At 59.9% G+C, this 22,940-nt stretch overlaps 1 protein-coding gene across 1 annotated transcript; it reads left to right on the top strand.

Annotated features, from left to right (window-relative positions):
• The first annotated feature begins 3,231 nt into the window (after positions 1-3,231).
• Positions 3,232-22,660, top strand: RHBDF2 (rhomboid 5 homolog 2). Its single transcript, XM_051797865.1, has 19 exons — positions 3,232-3,331; positions 12,709-12,826; positions 14,039-14,188; positions 14,294-14,400; positions 14,697-14,889; positions 14,964-15,176; positions 15,745-15,873; positions 16,218-16,351; positions 16,566-16,778; positions 16,940-17,051; positions 17,384-17,458; positions 17,821-17,982; positions 18,137-18,237; positions 18,705-18,768; positions 18,894-18,988; positions 19,218-19,293; positions 19,758-19,858; positions 20,084-20,237; positions 20,858-22,660. The coding sequence occupies exons 3-19, from the start codon at positions 14,063-14,065 to the stop codon at positions 21,275-21,277; spliced, it is 2,475 nt and encodes an 824-aa protein (XP_051653825.1). The 5' UTR covers positions 3,232-3,331; positions 12,709-12,826; positions 14,039-14,062; the 3' UTR covers positions 21,278-22,660.
• The last annotated feature ends 280 nt before the right edge of the window (positions 22,661-22,940 follow it).

Below are 22,940 nucleotides of genomic sequence, written 5' to 3'. Positions count from 1 at the left end.
TGGGGGAGGTAAGACAGTGTGAGAGTGGGACACGGCGGGGGCCAAACCGGTGGTGAGGGCTGGGGCAAGATGCGTCCACTCCACTTTTCCCCCAGGTTGTGTCCTGAGAGACCAGGGGATGAGGGGATGTGGGGACACAAACCAAACCCATCTGTCTGTGTGTGGGAGCAACTGGGGGGATTTCACACCTGGATGTGGGGCTCGTAAAGAGCCAACAATGAGGAAAAATCCTGGAGAACCTGGACATTCTAGGAAGCGGTTGGAAAAACAAGGAAACTTTGGACTGCAGCCTTGGGATGGCAGTGTGGGGTTTTCACAGCACCAGAACTCCGAGGTTGTGAAAACCAGGATCTTTTGTCCCCCTGTGTCACTGGAGCTGATGCCAGGCTCCTGGAGCCCCTCCACAGGCAGGGGCCCACCCAAAAGGCCATTTCCCAGTTACACCCAGATCCAGCACATCCCATAACACTGTTCACCTGTGTCCCCCAGCCGGGGCTGGAGGTGCCTGGTGAGAGGGAAGGTCAAACTCATGGGATGCAGGGCTCCTTTTCCCCAGGGAGCAGCCTCCCGGCTCTGCCAGCTCTCCCAAAGCAGGACAACTGGGTTGTCACATGTCACAGCCCCACTGGCATCCAGGTTTGTATACCAGCATCTTTGGCAGGAAAAACTGCAGCTGCCATGGGAGCAAATGCCTTCCTTCGACATCCCTGCATTATCACAGAATCATGGAATGGTTTGGATTGGAAGGGACTGTAAGGCTCATCTGCTGCTACAGGATACCAAGGCTGAGGGGAGCAGGGCTGAGCTGGCCCCTGAAAATCCTCTTTAAAATCCCCTGAAACCTTCTCAGCTGTGGTTTCTGGTGAAGCCTGATGTTGCTCAGATCTCCTGCAATGTGCCCCCATACCCAAGGACAGGACCTGCCCTGGCAGCAGCCCCCTGCCTTGAGCCTTGGGTGGGCAGTGAGCAGCAGGACCTTGCCTGGCCCCAGGCTGCTGGGGACAGATCCCACCCTGGGGGGTTTCACGGCATAAGGAGGAGGAAACTCTCTTGCTGAGATGTCCCAGCCCTGGGCCTGGCACATCAATACCGGGGCTCCCACCATCCTGCACAGGATGGTCTCCCAACACCAGGGTGCACAGCACTGTGTCCCCTCCCTGCTTTCCTTTGGAGGCAGGCCAGCCAGAACATTCCTGGCCAGGCTGTGGGTGGTTTGCTCCACAGAGGGAAGGGCTCTGCTGAGCATCTCCCCAGCAGTGACGCAACACCCTGTCGTTGCTCCCTTGGGGTTTTTTCAGCCATTTCTTTTGCTTCCTTATTGCCCAATGCTTGGTAGGGCTGGCACAGGTGGCAGACACCCTCCTCTCTTTCCCTCTGTGGGCTTTGCCTCCTTGGAAAGACACATCCCGCAGGACACCAGCCTTGGAGCAGGATGCAGGCAGGGCCACGGCAGTGATGGTTTTTTGTCAGCCTTTGTTTGTCTCACCCAAAGGTTGTTCTGTCCCTTCCCAAACACAGGGAGAAGTCCATGCCTGGCATCTTGGCACAGGTCCCCACTTGCCACCGCCACCTCACCCTTCCCTCACCCCTGAGTCACGGATGGGGAGCACTCACCCACCCCGTGGCACAGCCCATGTTGGGGTGTCCATGCCCAGACACCCATCCTGGCACCTACCGGGCTCTCCCTTTCTCCACCCGCTTCAAATCACAACTTCAAAGGAACTGGCAGGAACCAAAAGCTTTCCCCACCCTTTTTTCTGCCAGGAACCGGGAGCAGATTTGCTGAGCCATGGAAGTGGAAGGTGGAGTGGTGCTGGGAGCACAACCTCAATGCCCTACTAGGCATCAGAGATTCCAAGCTGGACCTGAGGACACTTTTAGCACAGTGGGTTTGCGGGTCAGAGAAATATAAAGGAAAATTGCAATTTTGGATAGCGAGGCATAAAATTCCTGGTCGTGGTTGTAAACTCAGTCAGTGCTCACCTGAGACCTGCTGCAACTTGTGAATCAGGAGTTTATTGTGTGGCAAAATCCATGGCATATTGTCCTGAATAGAGAACTCAGCAATACCTTGGAACTGCAAAGGCCTCTCCTCAGCCTCCCCCCCGCATCCTGCTGGCACCCAACCTCCTCCCGGGATGGGAGGAAGCTGAATGTGAGGCTGTTGTGGAAGAAGAGCGACCCAACGCCGATGGTGGTGGTGGAGCAGTGGCAGCCTCTGGGGGGCTCAGCTCTGCCAGCCCCTGGATGAGTCACTGTAAAAGCCGACAGGACTGGCCCTGTGGCCGCTGCCCACTGCCCCAGCCCCGCCTGCGTCACCAGCACCTGGCCTGGCCACCGGGATGTGCCTGGGCCTGCGGAGCCCTCGGGGCTGTGCCAGCCTGCACCGTGCCCGCCACGCTGCCCGGCACCCCGGGGTGCCCAGTGCTTGGAACTGGGGCCAGGGGGCCGTGCCTGTGGGTCCGAATGGTGACCAATCCTAAGAGTGACCAGTCCTAATGGTGACCAGTCCTAACACTGACTGGTTCTAATGGTAACCGGTCCTAATACTGACCAGTCCTAATGGTGACTGATCCTATTACTGACTGGTCTTAATACTGAATGGTCCTGATATTGACCAGTCTTGATGTTGACTGGTCCTAATAGTGGCCAGTCCTGATGGTGACCAGCCCTAATACTGACCGGTTCTGATTGTGACTGGTCCTAATGGTAACCGGTCCTAATGGTGACCAGCCCTAATACTGACCAATCCTAATATTGACCGGTCCTGATTGTGACCAGCCCTAATACTGACTGGTTCTGATTGTGATTGGTCCTAATGGTAACCGGTCCTAATGGTGACCAGCCCTAATACTGACCAATCCTAATACTGGCCGGTCCTGATTGTGAGTGGTCCTACTGGTGATCAGTCCTTATAGTGGCCGGTCCTGATAGTGCGCAGTCCCGATAGCGACCGGTCCTAACAGAGCCTGATCCTAACAGTGGCCAGTCCTGATAGCGCCCGGTCCCAGCTGCGCCCGGCCCTGGCAGCGCCGGTCCCGCGGTGGCGGTGCCCAGCTCCACGTGCCCGGTTCCGCGGGGCAGGGGCCCGGGGGAGGCGGCAGGGGCTGAGCCCCCCGTGGCGGACCCCGCTGGGATGGGGCCGGTGAGGGGCGGGCGGGTCGGAGCGCCCACGGGAGCCCCACGCGTGGGGCCGAGACCCCGCCCCGTGACCCGCCCCGGCCCCGCCCACGGGCCCGCCCCCAGCCCCGCCCGGCCCAGGTGGAGGCGGCGGCGGGACCGGGGCCGGGATTGGGATCGGGACCGGGCTCAGCACCGGCACCGGGCCGAGGTGAGTGAGGCCGAGGAGCGGAGCAGGGCAGGGCAGGGCAGGGCGGGGCGGGGGGTCCCGGTGCCTCGTTTCGGTTGTTGCCGCTTTGTGACCGCCGCGTCCCGACAGCTTCCTCCTCCGCCCCGCGCGTCCCGCCCGGCCCGGCGCGGCCCCGGCCCCGGCCCCCGGCAGTGCAGGGTGGGCGCTGCCCCGGCCCACCGCCGGCCCTTCGCCGCGGCCGGGGGTCCCCCTGCCCGGGCTGCGGCCGTGCCCCGCTCCCTGCCCGCTGCCTCCGGACGGATGGCGGGGGCCGGGCTCTTCCTCCTCCTCTTCATCGCGGGGGGAAGTGGGTGCGTGTCCCGGCGGAGTGACCCAGCCGGGGGGAAAAACCCTGCCCAATCCCCGGCCAAAGCAAGGGAGGAAAGCCCTAACCTACTTTCTGGCGCCGATGGCCCGATAACCAGGCGGGCGTGTGGTTTTGTTTGTGTTTGCTGGTTTTCCCCCTCCCCGGGCGAGCAGCCTCGACGCCGCGGGCGAGGGCAGGTGGGCAGGGGAGGGGGCCGGGTCCCTTCCCCCCGAGCATCCTCCGGTGCCGGCGGGGCTTTGTTGTTGTAGCTGGTTCGAGGTTTGGTTAAAGACTCGCACGTGCTGCCTGGAGTGGCGAGTGCTGCCACCAGCCCTTCGCAGGCAGACAAAACCCTGCCAGAGCAGAAGGACGTGGTTATCCTCCATCCATAGGTGTATCCCGCCGGGAGCAGAGGGATGCTGTGTGCGGATGTTTTAGCCAGTTGGATTTTTGCTGTTGGCCCTCCAGGTTTGGGACAGAGGGGTGAGGCTGAGCGCTACCCCATCCTGCCCTGCCTTGCTGCCAGGCCATCAGGATGGGGCAGAGGCCATTCTTCCAGGCTTGCCCACCGTGGTCTGGGACTCTGCAGCTCTCACTCAGCTCCCCATGCCCATGTTCCACAGGGGGAAAGGGACCTGAGAGGCTACATGGCCACTGCTGGGTCCCTGTGGCAAGAGGAAGTGTCCGCCTTCTTCCCCGGTGTGGCGTCATCCCTCTCACCACGGGGAGCTGGGACCTTCTCCTGCCTGCACATTCCCAATCCCTGCATGGTCACTCTCATCATATCGCTGAGTATGTGGAACAAGTATGTCCACTGTGCTGGACTCTCAGCCTCCAGCCCAGCTGGAGGGTTGGGAAATGCACCCCACCACAGTCCTGTGGACGTCCTGAGCAGGGAGATGCTGCCCACTTGGCTCCCTCCTTCCTGCCCTCTGAAGGAGCATCCTTTGGCTCCTTCCCTTTTCCCAGGTGGGAAATAACCAGCTTGGAATTGTCCCACCTCCAAAACGAACTGAAAGGTTCAGTTGCAGCTGTGTCTGGGGCAAACCAAAGCTGCCTTTGCCTCTGCCCCAGTCACCACTGGCTTCACACGTGGCTCCCTGGACTCCCAGCTGCTGCACCAGGGCTCTGCCTCTCCCAGCTCCTTTGCATTTAATGGAGTGATAGACACCTTTTGCTGCTTGCTCATTTGGAGGGCGGCTTCTGCCTGCCCTGCTCCTGTTTGCTGGAAAGAGGTGACCAGCTACTGCTTCCCCCGGTGGGGGCTTCTCTGGCACTGCTGCAGCTGCACTGGTGCACCTGGAGGTGCTGCAAGTGAGAAAGGGTAAACCACAGTGGTGTTTGACACCGAAACAGAGCCCTGGTTTAAGATGGAGCTGAGCCTGGTGTTGCTCTCAGGGGCATGTGTGAGCGCTCTGCGTGTGTTGCTGGAGCAGGGATGCCAGCAGCAGGAACAATAGATGCCTGTGGATGCTGGGAGAGCAGCTCAGGGGGCTGGGGATGCAAAGCACAGGGGCGTGAATCCAATGGGGAAGGGGCCGGCTGCATTGTCTCTCTTGGGTGGGCTGCATTCCTTGGGATGTGCTGTGGGACCTGGGAAATTGGGCTGTGTTTGGCTGGGCTGGGCTGAAAGACAAGCACGTGGCTGTCCTCTGGGTCTGTGTTTTGTTCCTGGATACTGCTCCTGTTCAAGTCTTGCAGTGAAGCTGAGGGATCCCCCAAGCACATCCTTATTCCTTCCCTTAGGTTGTTCTCGACCTGAAAACAGCCCCTGGGATGAGCCGAGAGTCAGAAGATTGCTTATTGCCAAAGAAAGCAGGGGACAGGTGATGAGAACCAGATGGCTGGGGGGGTTGCAGAGCTGCCCAGGCTGACACAGGGCTCCTGAGGCATTTCCACATTTCCCATGGGCACTGGGAGCCCTGCAGGGACCTGAGGCTGAGGAGTGAGTGTGGGCTTGGTACCGAAGGAGTCAACTGGTGAAGGCTGAAAATTAATTACTTAAATCTCTATGAGCCCACAAGTGATGGGATCATGAACTCTCCTCCTCTTGAGGAACTTTTTATCTAATGACTTCTGGTTTCCACTGTCCTGCTGGGCTGTGAGGTGACTGGTAATGTGACAAGCCTCCAGTGGGCATGGTCCCTTTTAATTACAAGGATCCAGGAGTTGTGGTCATTTGGGAGCATGTGGTGCTTTGAGTTTTATGGTCATTTCCTGGCCTCTAAGTGAGCATGGAAAGCTGTTTGTGTGCTGGCGGGTATGGAATAAACCCTTGGCACTGGTACCCCTTTTTCTCACTTAATCCCCATTTCTTAAGGAAAAAAAAGGCAACAAAAAGGCAGTTGTTTGGTGGTTGCTCTCTTAATGAGGCATTTAGGGTGGAGAATGAACTGAGGGAGAGTGCCTTGGGAATGGCCATGTGCTGGGTGGCCCCAAACCAACCCTGCCCTCTGCTTGCCCACCACACAGGATCCCTGTGTCCCCCTCATCCCTGGGGACTTGCACCCCGAGGGCTAGTATCATGGGGTGCTGGTCTTGTTAGCTGAGCATGGAGCAGGGGCAACCCCCAAATAACTGCTCTGGGATGGCAGGGGAGCAGCCTGCACCATTTATGGAAATTGAGTATGGGGTTTCCATGTGAGGGCTTCCCCCTCCACCCTTGTCCTCCAGGAACTGAAATCTGGGGGAGCTGTGTGGACTTTGATGGAGAAGGGACCAGCTACGTGCCTGTGGTGCAGCGGGGGGGTGGGAAGGCAGGGGAGTCTTACTGTGTTGTGGTGCCTCAGTTTCCCCACTTCTGAAATGCCACAAATGAGTCATAAAGCACAAAGGTGTCCTGTGAAACCGCTGCTTGTCACCTCTGGGGGGGGGGGGTGTGCAGCCACCAGAGCAGGGTTGATGCTGTGGCCATACCCCAAGAGGGGAGAGTGTGGGAGCAAACCGACTCACTCGATGTGGTGCTGGAGGCTGCAGTGGGACACGGGCAGGGAGGGAGCAGGGCAGTACCCAGGGATGCTCCTTGGCCTTTCCCAGGCTGCTACCATTGGATGGGAGGAAGAAATCCACCAGTGTGGAGGGCACATGGTCTCTGTGCTGCATGTCCAGCCCTGCAGAGACCCACTCGGATGGGTGGTGTGTGGTCACTCCTCAGTGGGATGCTCACACACCCAGCCATCCCACAGGACCATCCCTCCCATCCACAGCCTCCTTTTTGGGCTCCTGCAGCTCCCAGGACAATGGGGGCCCTCCTTCTAGCAGTCTCTGTCAGCTTGTGTTTCATTTCTTTATTGCTTAAAAATAATAATTCCTGATGTATTCCTCTGGTCTCATGGACCCGTTCAGGGTAGGGGAGATGTGGCTGGTGCCTCTGAGATGCCCAGTGTGCCCCCTCCCATGCCATGGGGATGGCTTCACTCCCTGAGTGTCATGCTGCAGCTTGTGCTGAGGGTTTGACAGAGTTATCCCTGTAATTTGCCGGCCTACAGGAACGCCAGGGCAGGGCTGGGAGTGACCTCCCGCTACGTGTGAGCCCGAAGGCTGCACGGTGTGCTCACCGGGTGAATCCCTGACACTCAGCGTTGGTGCGTCCTGCCCGTCCCTCAGCTCCTCCGTGGCATAAGCAGGGAAGTCTTGCTGGGGCCAGCACTGTGCTGCTGGCATAAGGTTTTTCCAAAGGTGATGCCATAACCAGGGTGAAGTGAGCTCATGCACTCGGTGGCACCCAGTCCCAAGTGCTCCTGGGGAGGACACGGGGGTGGCTCCTTAAAAATCAGCGTTTCCAGCCCCTGCACTGAAACTGTGTGGCTTCCCTGTGGGTGTACCATCCCAGGGATGGGATGGGATGGGATGGCAGGCAGGAGGAGCATGAGGATGGTGGGGGAGACCCCATCACCAGCTCTTGGCAGCCGAGAAGCTGCAAAGTGCGTTGCTGGCACAGGTCCATGGTGATGCTGCAGTGGGGAGGGCATCACATTCCATAGGTACTGGTGAGTGTAGGATTCCCCGTGCCAGGCTTGCACCGTGTGGGATGGGGATGAGCTGTTCCCAGCTGGGCTCTCTGTTGCAGGGTGGAGACCTGGGTGCTTCTGGCCTGGTGGTAATCAGGAGTGAAAGGAAGGAAGCTGAGGAGTGACCCACCCACGTTCGGCTGCTGGTGGTTGGGAGGAGGGAGTGATGGGCGGGAGGGGTTGTCGGGGAAGGGGGGAGGCAAGGGAACTGCTGGCTGTGGAAGGGGAATGAAGGAAGCTGCAGGTGTCCACCCAGGGCTCCCCCTTTGCATGGGGGCAGGCAGGGCGAGCAGCACATTGTACGAGCCTTGAAATGGCTGTGTTGAGATAAGGAGTCTGTTCCCAGAGATAGGGAGCTGCAGCCAAGGGGGCTCGTCCTGCTGCCAGCCCAGGGATCATCTTGTCCCTGGGATGAGCTGAATTCCTGTGCAGGGCTAAGCACCACCTCCCACTGTTGCATCCCACATGGCATGGGGATGCTCAGAGCTCCCAGCGAGGGGACACTGCAAGTAAGGGGAGTTTTTGTCAGTCCAGTGCTGCTTTGTGTGGCTCAGTGTGCTCCAAGATAGGAGTGGGGGACTGGAGAAGTCTGCAAGCCCAGGCTGAGCCCTGGCACCAAGAGCTGCTGACAAAATTAGTGTTTTGCAGTGGAACCAGAGGGAGAAACGTCCCCCCCATCCCCATTGTCCTTTCACACCAAGAATTTTGCTTTAAGAAGGGAAGTGAAAATGAACTCAGTAATGACCTGCAGTGTGGGGGTGGCAGGCAGAGGCCTGTAGGCACCCCTTCCCCTGGGTAAATACCAACCTGTGACCCCTCAGCCCCTTCCAGAAGGTGCAGCCAGGCCTCAAGCACTTGCACCATCACGTCTGTGCACTCTGTGCTTAAGCCAAGCTAATGAGGAATCAGAGTAGTTCTGAGTAATTAATCAGTTCTTAGATAAAACCAAGTTAAATCAATCCTGGTAGGGTTGATCTTTGCAGATCCTGGAAAAGAGCTTTCCTTGGGTCTGGAGGGTGCTGTGCCCCTGCCCACAGTGCTGCTGAGGAGCAGCCGACCCCTCTGCACGTTCCCTGGTGGAGCCACCGCGCTTCCCTCGCTGCTGGTGGAGACTTTCGCCCTTTGCTCTTCCCGAAGCCGTTGGGGTGACTCAAAGCCTCCACGTGCTCGTTCCTCACTTGGCTTGGGCTCCTGCCTGAAGAAAGGACCAGCAGGCTGAGGGTCCCCCTGCGCAGCCAAGGCCCCTCCAGCAGCATCCACCACCCCAACAGCGCGTCTGCACCGCGGGAAGCAGAGGGTGGGTTTGTGCAGGGCCGCCTGTTTTGGGTTGTTCTGCTGTGAGGGTGTGTGTCACGGTGGGAATGGGAGTGGGGAGGTGTGGGGTGGGTGGCCAGTGGCACAGAGGGACCCCAGCTCACCGGGGCTGTGGGCTGGGAAGCCTTTGGGTGCCGGCACTCGCTCTGCTGGGGTGGGTGGGGGTCGTTGCACTGGTAAAAATTAACGAGGGTGGGACACGGGCTGTGGCCAGGACGTGGGAAATCCTCCACATGGCTCTTTCCAGACTTCACAGGCAAATCCTTCCCTCTCCATGCCAGTACGATGGCGTCACCCGGGTCTGCCAGAGAGTCCGGGACCGCACTCCCGGCACTGCAGCACTCCCAGCCCTCCAGCCCTCCCAGCACTGCAGCCCTCCCAGCCCTCCAGCCCTCCCGGCAGGGCAGCCCGGGGGATGGCTGCCGTGTGCGATGGTGAGAGCAGCTGAGCTGCCCCGGCCCCGCTCCCCTGCCCGCGGGCAGGGCTCTGCCCTTATCAGCGGGTCCAGCACAGCCCCCCCGCTGCCGCGCTCTATCTCCCCGGCCGCTTTCCTTCCTCCCGGGGCGTGCCGTGCTCCCAGCCCGCCCGGGCTCAGCAAACCGGCTGCCGTTGCCCAATGTCCTGCCCGACGCAGAATAATGGGAGAGGATGTTCTGATGGCAGCGTGGGCGAGGTGTGTGCTGGCTGCCTGCACACCTCAGGGGCTGGAAGGGATCCCAGCACCCACTGGGCACCTGTACTCCCCATCTTCCCGCCCCAGCCATCACAGAGATGGGGACTTAAGCCCCTGTGGGTGTCCATGCTGACCATGTGGCTCAGGGATGAGGGAAAAGGCAGCTTAAAATACCCCCTGAAGCACAGAGGGCCTCTCTGGAGACTCAGAGTGAAACCCTGTGTGTTTTGCTGACTGAGTCCATTGCAACAGGGCTGGAACACGTGGGGAGAAGATGGAATATTTTTCCTTTTTACTTCCCCCAGTAATATTTTTTCATTTCAAGAGCTGTTTATGCTGGGCTGCTTCTCTCCAGATCTGAAACTTGAGACTGGAAAATGGTCCAAAGCTCTTCAAAAGGGAGCAGGATGGGGGAAGGTTCTGGGCAGCCCACAGGGGCTCAATGCTCAGAGCAATTACACCAATCGAGTTTCCTATCCAGAGCTCTTAATAACTGTAGGAGCACCTTTTAACGCAGCTCCAGCCTTGAGAGAGGTCTTTAACGTGCTTGTGAATCATTTATGGGCAGCAGCAGCAGCTCTGCCTGATGGACTCTTGGGTGTGAGTGGCAGTGCAGGTTGTGGGGGCGTTTGGGGGCTTTGTGGTATTGCTGACCCCTTTCTCACTCCCCTGTGGAGATGGAGAGGGAAGAGCAAGGGCTCCTCGTGCTCTGAGTGATGGGTGTGATGGGTGCTTGTGGGGGTCCCACTCCTGTCCCTGCACCCTTGGGTGGCTCAGAGCTGCTTTCTCCTCGAGCTTAATTGCACCAGCCTGATGCACTGTTATTCCAGCACCGGTAATCTTGCTTCCCCCCACACCAACAGGCTCAGGGAGAGAGACCCTAATCCTTCTCCAAGCATCTATGAACCCTGTGCTGCATACACCCCCCTCTGACCAGAGCTGCTCTGCAGAGTTGTCTCCAGTGTCTCATACAACAGTTGTGCTTGAATGTCCCAGTTCTGCTCACCTGGCCTTGCTCATGGTCCCTTTGTGTTGCTCAGACCATCCCAGTGTGTCCTGTGGTGACGCCTTGTACGAGCCACATCATGTTTTCCATCACTTTCTTCCTTGGGTGTGCTTCCTTGGGTCAGCATTTGCTGTGATTCACCCCGGGGCTGGGAGCCAGTCCTGGTCACCTTCCTTGTGCCTTGCCTGGTTGAAGACTAAAACCTCATCCCAGTTGCTCCCCAGTGACCCCAACACACCTGCCCTCTTGAGGGGGCATGAGGGCTTCACCCCCTGCTGCTGCTGGAGCACGGGCTCTGTGCATCGTGGCTGGATGTCAGGCTTTGGTGAGCTTCAGTGGGCAAGAGCTCTGGGAGGGAAGGTGGTGATGGTGGGGGATTTCTTCTTATTGACCAGACTAGGTGACCCCCCTCAACCCCCTGCCCATTTATCACTTCCTGTGGGTAATGGCAGCATCCCCAGGGCATGGATATCTTTTCCAGCCTGAAGTGGCATCGTGCTGCCCCAGGACCCTTCTTCTAGCACAAAGCACAGCTCCTACCAAGCTCAGGACATGTTGGTGGGTGCTGGGTCCCATGTCTGTCACCCCCCACTGCTGTCACCCGCCTTGTCCCTGCGTTAGGGTGTTTGCTCAGCCATCCCCCCGTGTCAGCTCAGCACGTCACCTCTCACTTCCCTTTTCTGTCCCTAGGACAGAGCCACCACGTCCACCCCGAGCACCCAGGGACTGGACTGAGGCTCCCTGGGGACTCACAGCCAGGCTGTGCCCTTCAGTGGCACTGCTGCTGCCAGGTCTGCCAGGCAGGGAGCCGTGTTCCTGGTGGCATAGCCCTCCATCCTGGGGCTGGGAGGGTGACAGGGGCCCAGGACCATAGGGATCCAGACAGACAAGCTTATGGCAGGCTGGCTCTGGATGGAGGCACTGGCTGGCCTGTTCTCCTGCTGAGCATGCCAGCTCTGGAGGGTTGGGTGCCAGCACCAAACACGTGGGGAGCTGGAAAACACCTGCCCACCACCATCCCCGAGGGATTTCTCTGCCTGGCACAGGGTGAGACTTCTTGTGGCTCAGAGCCTGTGCTTGGGGGGGGGGTGGCTGCTGCCCGCAGCTCATGTGGAAAAGGAGACTTGAGCCCTCGTGGGCTGCTGCCCTCCTCCCCCCTCTTGCCCAGTGCCAAATGTTGCCCTAATGCCCCGAGCCGTGAAAGCCGCTCCAGCCGCGCCGCGTGACCGGACGGCAGGTGCCCGCCGGGCTGTGCCAGCTCCCGGGGAGCTGCGTCACCTCGGGGCAGGCCAGGACTGCCCCTGCACCCCCCCTGCCTGGGGAGCTGCTGGGGAGCAAGACCAGGATGTTAAACGTGCTACAAACCTGCTCTGCTGGGAAGCCTGGCCAAGGGCTGTCTGGGGTGTGATGGGGGCAATTTGGGGTGGGGTTTTGGGATAGGGGTGTAAGAGTGGGGCTGTGTAAGAATCTGGCTCTGGTTTCAGTGCTTCTGGCTCTGCTGGCTCTCACCACTGAGAGCCATTCCCCGGAGCTGGAGGAGGATAAGGGTGTCCCAAGGATTGCTCTGACGGCAGCGTGTTCCCATTCCCAGCTCTCCAGAGCAGCTGGCATCCCAGACTCATTGCTGGCTGCCCTGGGAGGAAAACAAACAGTGTCTCCAGCTCACCAGCAGGACGGAAAGTTTTGTTTGCTGGGGCTGGCGTTCTCCCAGTTCAGCAGCTATGAAACAGTGAGCACGGCACTTGTGTTTCATGCCCGCTCTTCCTGGGTGTCTTGCTTCCCAAGAGCTTTGTGTGGCAGCGGCAGGGGAAAGCTCCCTGCCTGCCCAATGCTGTTCCCTACCACAGAGCATTGCTGTAAATGGGGGCTTTTCATCTTCCTGCCACTCTGTGCCAGAGGCTGATCCGTGTCCGTGGTGTCCAGCCACCTGCAGCCCTGTCCCCAGGGTCCAGGGAGCACTGAGCTCAGCTCTCCCTCTCCCAGGATGCTCCTGCAGCCCTCTCCTGCTTTCCCATGCATGGCTTTTCATCGCAGCCTCTCTCCCCACAGGCGAGGGGGGAGGAATTCAGCCGTGTCCTGGGGCTCCCGTGCGTGAAGGGTGAAGGAAGAGCAAGGCTGCCGTGGGCGTTTGCCATCAAGACACACTGCACAGGATCCCTCTTATGAGGTAAGGAAACCCTGGCGGGAACCAGCCCTGGCTGAGTCCCCAGGGGAAATTTGGGAGTTGGTTGCTCCCAGCTTTGGTGCTGGAGAAGGAGCCCAGCACCCTTTTTAACGCAGGGACAGCAGGCCACCACCTGGCCCAGGAGGGCAGCAATTCCCAGTGGTGCCGCCAGCTCCAGGCTTCTCCATCCCCAGGGAGCTGGTTCTGGACTTCCACATCCTCATGGACCTGATCCCATGGGCACCCCACATTCCTAAAGCCAGGCTTTGCTTGTGGTGGAGTTTAAAGGGGAGGGTTGTGTTCAGGAGTCCAAGTGCTGGGGGAGCTGCAAACGTGTCCCTGTGCCTGACTCTTGCTTTGGGAACGGGCTGCCGATGGGATCCAGTTGCAGAGGGGGCTGGTGGGATCCCAGTCACTCAGCTGGTTGCTCAAGTGACATTTCCTAAGGAGAGTGGAGCCATGGGAGGCTGATTGTTTGGATCAGGTAGAGGAGCCAGGTTTGTGGATTGAGCTGGCATTTGGCAGCCAGTGGCACTGGGCAAGCACAGCAGGGGACACCATCCCCGTGGCCATGGCTGTCCCGTGGGGACAAGGGATGCTTCTGAGACCTGTGTGAGTCCCCTGTGCACTGGCACATGGTCAGGGGGGACAGGAAGAGATCAAAGGGGGCTGTGCCTCCCTTTGATTACCCCCATAGCCCCTAATAGGATCTGGGACTCGCTCTCTTGTGCTTGAATGGAATTACTTTTCCTGCAAAGTCCTGCCTGATAGAGCCAACTGCAGGGACCCTTGGGAGGGGATTGCTTGAGGAATTAACCACCTCTTGGCTGTTAAGCTTCCCCCTCCTTGCACGTGGTGCCAGGGAGGATTCAGTCTCCCAGCCTGGCATGTGTGTGCACATGCCAGAGGGGAATGTCCTGCATCTCCCCTCCCATGGGGCACCCGAACACGTGGTGGGTCCATGTGGGAGCTGTGGTGCGTCTGGGGATGTGGATTGAGTATTTTCAGGCGTTGTCTGTCCCCTGGGTTTTGGGGATGCAGCAGCTGGACTGACGGTGGCAAGGTCTCACCAGCACAGCCAGTGGCACAGGGGGCTGAGTCTGGTGACATCCCACTGGTGAGGCTCCAACTCCCAGTGGGACCCAGCTTTTACCCCCACATGAGCTCCTGGGGAGGTATTTCTTCCCCTCTCACTGCCTCCCTGCACCCTCCCAGCCTGCCGACCGCCGCCGGCCCGAGATGTCAGCCGGTGACAAGAACGGGGGCAGCCGCTCCAGCAGCAGCCGCCTGCAGAGCAAGAAGCCCCCCAACCTCTCCATCGTCATCCCGCCCCGGGAGGCGGAGGAGGATGGTGCCCCCAGGGAGGTGAGTGATGGAGCTGCATCTGTCCCATGCTGAGTTTGAGGGGCTGCTGTCCCTGGGGGACCCCCCCCTGCCCCCCTGTCCCTAACACCCTGCTCTGCCTTCCAGCCCTCCAAGGTCCCCATCTACCGAAAGAGCAAGAGCCTGCAGGAGCCGCGCCTGGAACGCCAGCACGGATTCCGCCGGCAGACTTCCCTGTCCCAGAGCATCCGCAAGTGAGGGCAGGGTGGGCTCCAGCAGTGGCTGGGTCACTTGGAGGGGCCCCTGTCAGGTTGTTGTGGGTACTGGCAGAGGGCTTGGGATGGGAATGGAGAGTCGTGTCTCAGAAGGGAATGTGAGAAGGACTTCCCCCCACTTCCCTTCATCTCCCTGCCAGGTCAAAACTGCCCTGCTGCAGGCTGGGCTGAGACACCCCAACCCAGACCACCTGCTAGAGGGGATGCCCGGGTGGAAGGGTGGTGTTGGAGTGAGGGGACCAACTGTGTGACAGGTGTGCCCACCTTGTGTGCAGGGGCACAGCGGAATGGTTTGGTGTCAGCAGCGACTGGGAGGGGAAGCGCCAGCAGTGGCAACGCAAGAGCCTGCTGCACTGCAGCATGAGGTATGGCAAGCTGAAGCCTGCCTATCGCGACATGGAGCTGCCCAGCCAGGAGGTGCCCTCCTTCCAAGGCACTGAGTCGCCCAAGCCTGCCAAGATGCCCAAGGTAGAGCTCGGGAGAGGGGGGGTCCTGCTCCCAAGCCTTGCTCTCCCAGCGCTGACACCTCTTCCCTCCTGCAGATCGTGGACCCTCTGGCCAGGGGCCGTCCCTTCCGCCACCCCGACGAGACCGACCGTCCCCACACGCCCCACCACGTCCTGCCCCCGCTCACCCCCGGCGTTGTCTCCTTGGCGTCCTTCAACAGCATCCGCTCCGGCCACGCCCGCCTGCCCCGCAGGAAGAGGGAGTCTGTCGCCCACATGAGCTTCAAGGCAGCTGCAGCCCTTCTCCGTGTGAGTTTTGGGAGCCTGGCGGGGCATCATCTTCTTCCTGAACCAGGTTTCAGCTCTGTCCCTTGCCCGTCACCTTTGCTTCCTGGCTGTTGGCTTTACGTGGACACCGCTGTCTCTCCAGGGTGGGTTTGAGAGGCGAGATTGGTGGTTTTTAACCTGAGCTCCACTTAAAAAGAGCTTTGGTGAAAATTGGACAATCTTAGAAAAAAGCAGCTTCTGCGTTCCACTGCTGAGGAGCCAGGAAGCTTCTCCAGCAGCCTTCTTGCTCCTGATGAGCCCTGGGCAAGCCTTGGGGTCAGGGTTGTGGGACTGAGACAAGACAGATTCAGAGGTCACTTGTCATGCTGACTAACATGGCCATAGCCCAATGCTGGCTCTGACAAGCGAAAGGCAGCACCTGCTGCCAGCTCCTGCTGCTAGCCCTTCCCACACAGGAGAATATGGTGGCTGACTGGGATTTAATCCTTGCCCCTTGGCTTTGGGGAGGGAAGCTACAAGAAACCCCCTTGGTGCTGCAAAACCTGAAGGCCTTCTGGCTTCTTACCCTCATTTGCTTCCCCTGCCAAAGGGACGCTCTGTCCTGGAGCCACTGGCTCCCAAGCGGAGGAGCAACAAGAGGAGCTTTGTGTACCCCAGCTTCATGGATGAGGACATGGTGGATGCTGCTGATACCCTGGACTCATCCTTCTTCAGTAAGGCAAGCGATGTTCCATGCCGGCCACCGGGGTGGGGGGCTGTCCCAGTGCCCCTGAACAGGGGCTGGATGTGGAGCAGGGCTCTCACAAGGACCCCTGTGTCAATGCTTCACCCTGCCCCATGAGCAGGGGCATTGGTGGCTGCTGTGCCCCAGTCTTGGCGATGCTCCTTGGGGGTGCCAGGGAGTGCTGTCACCATCACGGGAACATTTCACGCCCTGTGATGTGCAGTTAATGAGATGTCAGTGGGGATCACCCCCTCCCCCTGACCTGGGGGATGCTCAGTCAGGGGGAGGCTTCTGACCCATGGCACACATCCAAGAACACATATCCCTTCTCCTTCCAGATGGACATGCACGACGAGACGTACTCCATGCCCGATGATGTCTTCGAGTCACCACCTCTATCAGCCACCTACTTACGCATGCACCATGTGGGGGAGGATGCCAGGGTGTCCCCCGAGGTGGAGCAGCCCACCTCGTGAGTACCAGCTCTCAGCAGGCGCTGCCCTGCTGCAGGCAGGCCAATGTCCCCAGCCATCCCTGCCACAGGGCACCGGGCACTTCAGTGTGCTCCTAGGAGGGTGAAGCCAGGAGGTGCTCCCAGCCGTTATCCCAGGGTATCCCTGCGGCCACGGGGTATTTCTCAGCTGGTCCCTTTTGGCAGCTGTGGTGGGTTTCTCCTCTCTCCGCAGGCGGGAGGGTGCCCGGCTCGCCTCGGTGTCCGGCGGCGCGGGCGCGGCCCCCCGGCGAGGCAGGCGCATCGCCTCCAAGGTGAAACACTTTGCCTTCGACCGCAAGAAACGCTACTACGGGCTGGGGGTGGTGGGCAAGTGGCTGAACAGGACGTACCGCCGCAGCCTGAGCAGCATGGTGCAGTCACAGCTGGAGATCACCGACAGCCACCGGTGAGGGGGAGCTGAGGGCACGGGGATGGACACGGGACACCCTGGCTGTAACCCAGATGTGTGTCCCCCTCAATGCATGGGGACCAGGGCTTGGGGGGCTGCAGTGTCGCTTTGCCCAGCCGTCCTTGAGCTGCTCAGATGTTGGGTCCTGTCCCCTGCAGGCCGTATTTCACATACTGGATCACCTTTGTGCACATCCTCATCACCTTGCTGGTCATTGGCACCTACGGCATCGCCCCCATCGGCTTCGCCCAGCACGTGACAACAGACTTGGTAAGCTTAAGAGCCATCTTCCTGGGGGGACTGTGACCACCAGTGTCCCAGGGTGTCACGTTCCCTGCAAGAGGCGGGAGCATCCTGGGGGGCTCCTGCTGTTTGACAGGCTCCAGGAAATAGCCAGGGCAGGAGGATGAGCAGCAGCATGTTGCAGCAGCATGTGTGGTGGGAGCAGAGCTGTTCTCCCTCCAACCTTGCTGGTGGGACCCAGCAGCCCTTCCCCTTGGATGAAGGAGGCTGCTCAGCCTCTCAGGAGTGGAGGGAGAGGGGGATGCACCCCCATACCTCCTGTTTCCCCACTGGGAGCTGATCCTGGCCTCTCTTGGCAGGTACTGAGGAACAAGGGGGTCTATGAGAGTGTCAAGTACATTCAGCAGGAAAACTTCTGGATTGGGCCCAGCTCGGTAAGGACGCTGCCAGACCCTTACCCCTTGGTTCCAGGCTCTGCCCTCTGCTCCTCTTGCCCTGAGCTGAGGGGATTCTCTGAGGTGCTCCTCTCCCTGGGGGGGAGAGCTTGACCACGTCATTCCAGCCTGCTGCTCTGGTCCCTCAGTGTCCCCATCCCTCTGGGACCTGCAGCATCACAGTGAGATGGTCGGAAGAGACCCCATCCCCTTCCCTCCTGCCTTCCCCCCATTGGGGTAACAGAGACCTGTGTCTACTGCCTGTGGAGACCCCCTGCCCCTGCTGAGCTCTCCCCGGGGGCAGCTGGAGGGAAGGGAGGTGTGCAGACAGAGCATCCGCTAGACCGGCATCTCCTTCCCAGATTGACCTGATCCACCTAGGAGCCAAGTTCTCCCCCTGCATCCGGAAGGATGGGCAGGTGGAGCGGCTCATCCAGCGCGAGCGGGACCGGGAGCGCGGCTCCGGCTGCTGCGTCCAGAACGACAACTCGGGCTGCATCCAGACCCTGCCGCAGGACTGTTCGGTGCGTGCCGCTGCCGGGGGCAGTGGGAACTGCTGGAGATCCCTGGGGAAAAGGGGGAAAACATCTCTGCCCTGCACAGCACCGGGGCACGGTACATGTGGGGTCAGAGTGTGCATTCCCTGTCACATCCTCAGTCTCTCCATCCTTCCCACAGGAGACACTGGCGACGTTCATCAAGTGGCCGGGCAGCAACGCACCGGCCATGGGCTCGGGGGAGAAGAGGACATCAGGAGCTGTGTGTCACCAGGACCCCAGGTAGAAGTGACAGCTGGGCGGAAGTGGCACAATCACCTGGCTGTGTGCAGGACATGGCAGAGGGGCTGCCCAGGGCTGCCTTTCCAGTTTGGATGCCTTGAATCCTCTTGTCCAAGGGGCTCTTACTGTAGGAGAGTGAGAAGGAAGAAGGAATCAGTAGGGAAACTGGGGTGGGGTCTGTCCTAGATGCAGGCAGCAATGGGTGACACTGTTGTGTTGGCTGGTCCCTGTTCTGCTGGGATGGGTGATGCTGGGCAGGGCGTCAGTGGGGGTGAGTGCTGTGGGGTTCACCTGCAGAAGGAGCTGCTGTGGGTTGTTGTAGGACACCCCTTGGAGGGCAGGATCCATCCCGAGCCAGGGAAAGGGGCAGGTCCCAGGGCTGCGTGTGTGTGTCTGAGGGCATTACTAGTCCGCAGGGAGGGATGTCTTGGGGGAACTCACCTGACTCACCCACCTGCTTCCACCAGGACGTGCGAGGAGCCAGCATCCAACCCACCCCACGTGTGGCCAGATGACATCACCAAGTGGCCGGTAAGAGCCCAGTGCCACCGTGAGCTGGTGACTCCATGGTGGCAGCAGGCAATGAGCAGGCAGGGGGCTGCAGGCAGAGCCTGAGGCTGGACTCTGACCAAGGCTCCTTCCCCTCCTGCTTCTAGATCTGCACCTACGAGACCAAAACCAACCACACAGGCTTTGCCCACCTGGACTGTGAGATCAAGGGCAGGCCCTGCTGCATCGGCACCAAGGGCAGGTGGGTCACAGCGATGGGGGCACCCGGCCTGGCTCCCTCCTCTGCCCTCCTGCCTCTTGTTGTCCCATCAGTGTCCAGAACTGTGGCAGGGTGGGGAGGGAGATTATGGAGCCTTGCGGGGTGGGAAGCATGAAGGCAGCAGGACCAGCTGCTGGGAGCAGAGGGGGATGCTCAGGGGAGCAGGGAGTGTGCCCTGCCCCGAGCGAGCCCCCTGCCTGCCCTCTGCCAGCTGCGAGATCACGACGCGGGAGTACTGCGAGTTCATGCACGGCTACTTCCACGAGGAGGCAACGCTCTGCTCGCAGGTGAGCAGGGCCAGGGAGGCACGGCCGTGGATGTGGGATGCGATGCCAGCAGCCATGCTGCTGCCAGAGTATCCTGTCAGGAATGGGACACGGTTGGGATGGGTGTGAGCAGGAGGGATGCAAAGTACAGGGGCTTGCCCTGGCTATTGGTCGGGCTCCTGCTGGTGTGGTGCAGGAGGAAATGTAGGGCTTGAGCCAGCCTCACCTGGGCAGCACTGGTGTCCTTGGGAAAGGCACATCCTGGGCAAGAAAACAGCCCTTCAGCATCTCCTGGGGCACTGGGGATGCTCAGCTGCTCCTTTTCCAGCATGTGGGCAATGCGGGTGCCCCACACCACCCAGGGTCCCCCCACAGCTGGCACATGGCATCACTGGCTGCACATCCCTGTGATCCATCCTTTGCTCCCTGTGGCTCTGGGGTCGGAGCCGACCCCTCACCACCACCCCAACCCTCTCCCTTTGCAGGTGCACTGCCTGGATGAGGTCTGTGGGCTCCTGCCCTTCCTCAACCCAGAGGTTCCTGACCAGTTCTACCGCCTGTGGCTGTCCCTGTTCCTGCACGCCGGGTGAGCCACAGCCCCCTGCACCCACAGGGGTGGGGGAAATGGGGATGGGAGTGTCCATTGGGATGGTCTGGGACCCCTGGTGGGGTGGGAGAGAAGAGGGAAGGGCACTCCCACACCGTGGTGACATGTGCTATCTGTGGAGGGTGCTTTGTAAGGTGTCTTGTGCCCTGGGGCAGTGGGTGGGAGGGCTGGGCAGGGGCCTCTAACACAGGATCTCTCCCTCAGAATCCTCCACTGCCTGGTGTCGGTGACCTTCCAGATGACAGTGCTGCGGGACCTGGAGAAGCTGGCGGGCTGGCATCGCATCTCCATCATTTTCATCCTCAGTGGCATCACAGGAAATCTGGCCAGTGCCATCTTCCTGCCCTACAGGGCGGAGGTGAGGCCTGGGGGGGCTCTGTCCCCAGCTCCCTGGGGACTAAAGGACATCCTTCCCCATCCCTGTCCTGGCAGGGATTTGGGGAGAGGGTTGGAGCACAGGGCTCTCATCCGCTGGCAGGTTTTGCTGCAGGGAGGGTGAGAGGCTGGCACTCTGGTGGCAGGGGGAGACGGTGCCTCTGCCCCACGTGTGGTGTTCGCACATGCCGTGTGTGCCACACGTCGCCACGTGTCCCTGTGTGTGCCGGGGCCCTGGGCAGGCAGATGGCTAATCTGCTGCCAGCCAAACCCTCTCAGGCTTTAAATGAGATCACGCCAAGCACCCTAATCCTCCCGGGGGTGCGTCAGGATGGGGCTGGGGGGGTGCTGTGGTCTGGGAGGAGGTGATGCTTCCTGGCTGCTGAGTCACAGAAAATATCAGCTCTGCCAAAACGGCCCTGATGTGCTCCCTTCCTCTCCCTCTCGTGCCAGGGCTCCCACCCCTGAGCCCCACACAGGAGCCTGCACAGGGATGCAGAAGCCAAATGACTTTTGCAAGGGGAGGAGATGATCCCTGGGGACATGGGGATGTGTCTAGGGTGACATGTGCAGGGTCTGCCATGACTCCCCCCATCCCTGCAGGTGGGCCCTGCCGGGTCCCAGTTCGGCCTCCTGGCCTGCCTCTTCGTGGAGCTCTTCCAGAGCTGGCAAGTGCTGGAGAAACCCTGGAAAGCCTTCCTCAACCTCTCTGGCATCGTCCTCTTCCTCTTCATCTGCGGCCTCTTGCCCTGGATCGACAACATCGCCCACCTCTTCGGCTTCCTCAGTGGCCTCCTGCTCTCCTTCGCCTTCCTGCCCTACATCACCTTCGGCACGATGGACAAGTACCGCAAGAGGGCCATGATCATCGTGTCCCTGCTGGTCTTCGTGGGGCTCTTTGCCTCGCTGGTGGTCTGGCTCTATGCCTACCCGGTGAACTGGCGCTGGGTGGAGTATCTCACCTGCCTGCCCTTCACCAGCAAGTTCTGCGAGAAGTACGAGCTGGAGCAGGTCCTGCACTGACCCTGCCAGCGGGGACAGGGCTGGGAGAGGATGCTTTCCATGGGGGAGACGGCAGCAGCTGCTCCAGGATGGGGCAGGCCCTGGGCACAGCTTCATCCTCAGGGATGGTGGGTTTGGGGTCCTGCTCAGTGCTGGGGATGCAGCGGGGAGCAGGCCTGAGCCAGCCCTGCCTTGCACCCCTTTGGGCTGCCTCCTGGTGCTGAAAAGCCATAACTGGTTTGGGGACCAACTCCTGCATGGGGAAAGGGCCAAAGGATGTGGAATTTTGGTGTATCCACAGCCAGGTTGGACTCTCAGCCCAGGGGTGAAGCTGCTGAGGTCTCCCTGCCTGCCTGGGCCCTGTCCCGGCTCGGTGCCTCTGGGCGCTGCAGCTCATACTGTGAACACGACCCCCTTTTTGCAGGGGCACTTCCTTTTATCCACAGCTCTTTAGGCCCAGGGTTTCTCCACTTCAGGCTCCCTGGAGTCTCTGTCATTGCTCTGAGATGTTCAGAGCTGAGCTTCAAAGGTATTTTTTCAGTCTTGTTCCCCCTGAGGTCCTGAAGGAGGCTTGTGCCTCCCCACCTGACTCCTCACTGGATGGAGGAGGCAGGACTTGAGACAGGGGGCCTTATCTTCCCCTTATTTCAGTGAAATTCCCTTTTTGGAAGGGGAGAAGTGGCACAGACCATGTTTGTAGTGCCATGGTGAAGTAGGCAGGCACAGAGAAAAACACCCTGGGGGGGTTGTGTGGCTGCTCCTGAAGCCCACAGACCTCTCAAGAAGCTGTTGGTGCTTCCACCTTCTGCCTTGAGTCCCTGCTGTTACTCTTTTCCCTTCTTCAAAGCCTAGAGACCCAGGTAACTCTCCCTTCCTGAAACAGTGCTGGTCAGATGGAGAAGTGCAGGATGGGGCAGTTGCCTTCCCCCTTTCCTGCCTCCAGCCCTGAGCTGCTCTGCCAGCATCTCCTCTGCCTTCCCATCAGCCATGGCACGAAGGCAGGTCCTTCCTGGGGTCCAGGTGACCCCTCTGGGCTGGTTTGGACCCAGGTTGGTGCCAGGATGTCTCCCCTGTTATATGTTGCTTTGGTGCTGGAGGCCTCAGTGCTTTTAAATGGGGGCAGGTGGAAATCCCCCAGTTAGGATGTCCTGGGATGAGTATTGAAGGGCTGGGAGCTTGGCTCCCTTTCCACAACCACTGGCCAGGTGATCCCAGGAGCCTGCGGCATCTGCATCCCTCCCTCCGCCCGGGGCCAGTTTTCAGCCCTACTCAGTCCCTCCAGTTGCTGCTCCAGCCAAAGACAGACACTTCACCTCATTTGTCTCTTTTTGATACTTTTTCTAAAAGCTGTGGGTTTTCCCCCCCCCTTAATAAATTTCTACCTGTATTTAATGAGACACACAAGGCTTCTTCTCCCTTCTCGAGCCTGGGGATGTGGCACTTTTGGGTGGCTCTGGGTGTTTTGGTGATGGTTGGTGTGGCAAGGAGGAAGGATGAGTGGGCACTGCTTGGGGCTTGTGCCCTGGTGTGCTCCTCAAACCCCTCCCTGGGACGGGACAGGATTTGGAGGGTCTTGAGCAGAAGGAGAAGTCAAACACCCGCATCCATGGACCCTCCTGACCCTGCCCATGGGCAGACCCACCCCTGCCTGTATCTCACTCTTTACTGAATGACCCGAGGCTGG

Source organism: Manacus candei, unplaced genomic scaffold (assembly GCF_025592945.1).
Source record: "Manacus candei isolate 608988 ecotype Guabito, Panama unplaced genomic scaffold, ASM2559294v1 h1tg000047l, whole genome shotgun sequence".
Lineage (NCBI taxonomy): Eukaryota > Metazoa > Chordata > Aves > Passeriformes > Pipridae > Manacus > Manacus candei.
Note: the sequence above shows the minus strand (reverse complement) of the source record. Positions and strands in the feature narration are given on the sequence as shown.

Excerpts from the sequence above, each read along its gene's own strand:
- RHBDF2 (XM_051797865.1), top strand. The coding sequence starts at position 14,063 with ATGTCAGCCGGTGACAAGAACGGGGGCAGCCGCTCCAGCAGCAGCCGC. Across the intron at positions 16,779-16,939 it reads GAGATCACCGACAGCCACCG|GCCGTATTTCACATACTGGA; the intron begins GTGAGGGGGAGC and ends TGTCCCCTGCAG. Across the intron at positions 19,294-19,757 it reads AGGCAACGCTCTGCTCGCAG|GTGCACTGCCTGGATGAGGT; the intron begins GTGAGCAGGGCC and ends CTCCCTTTGCAG.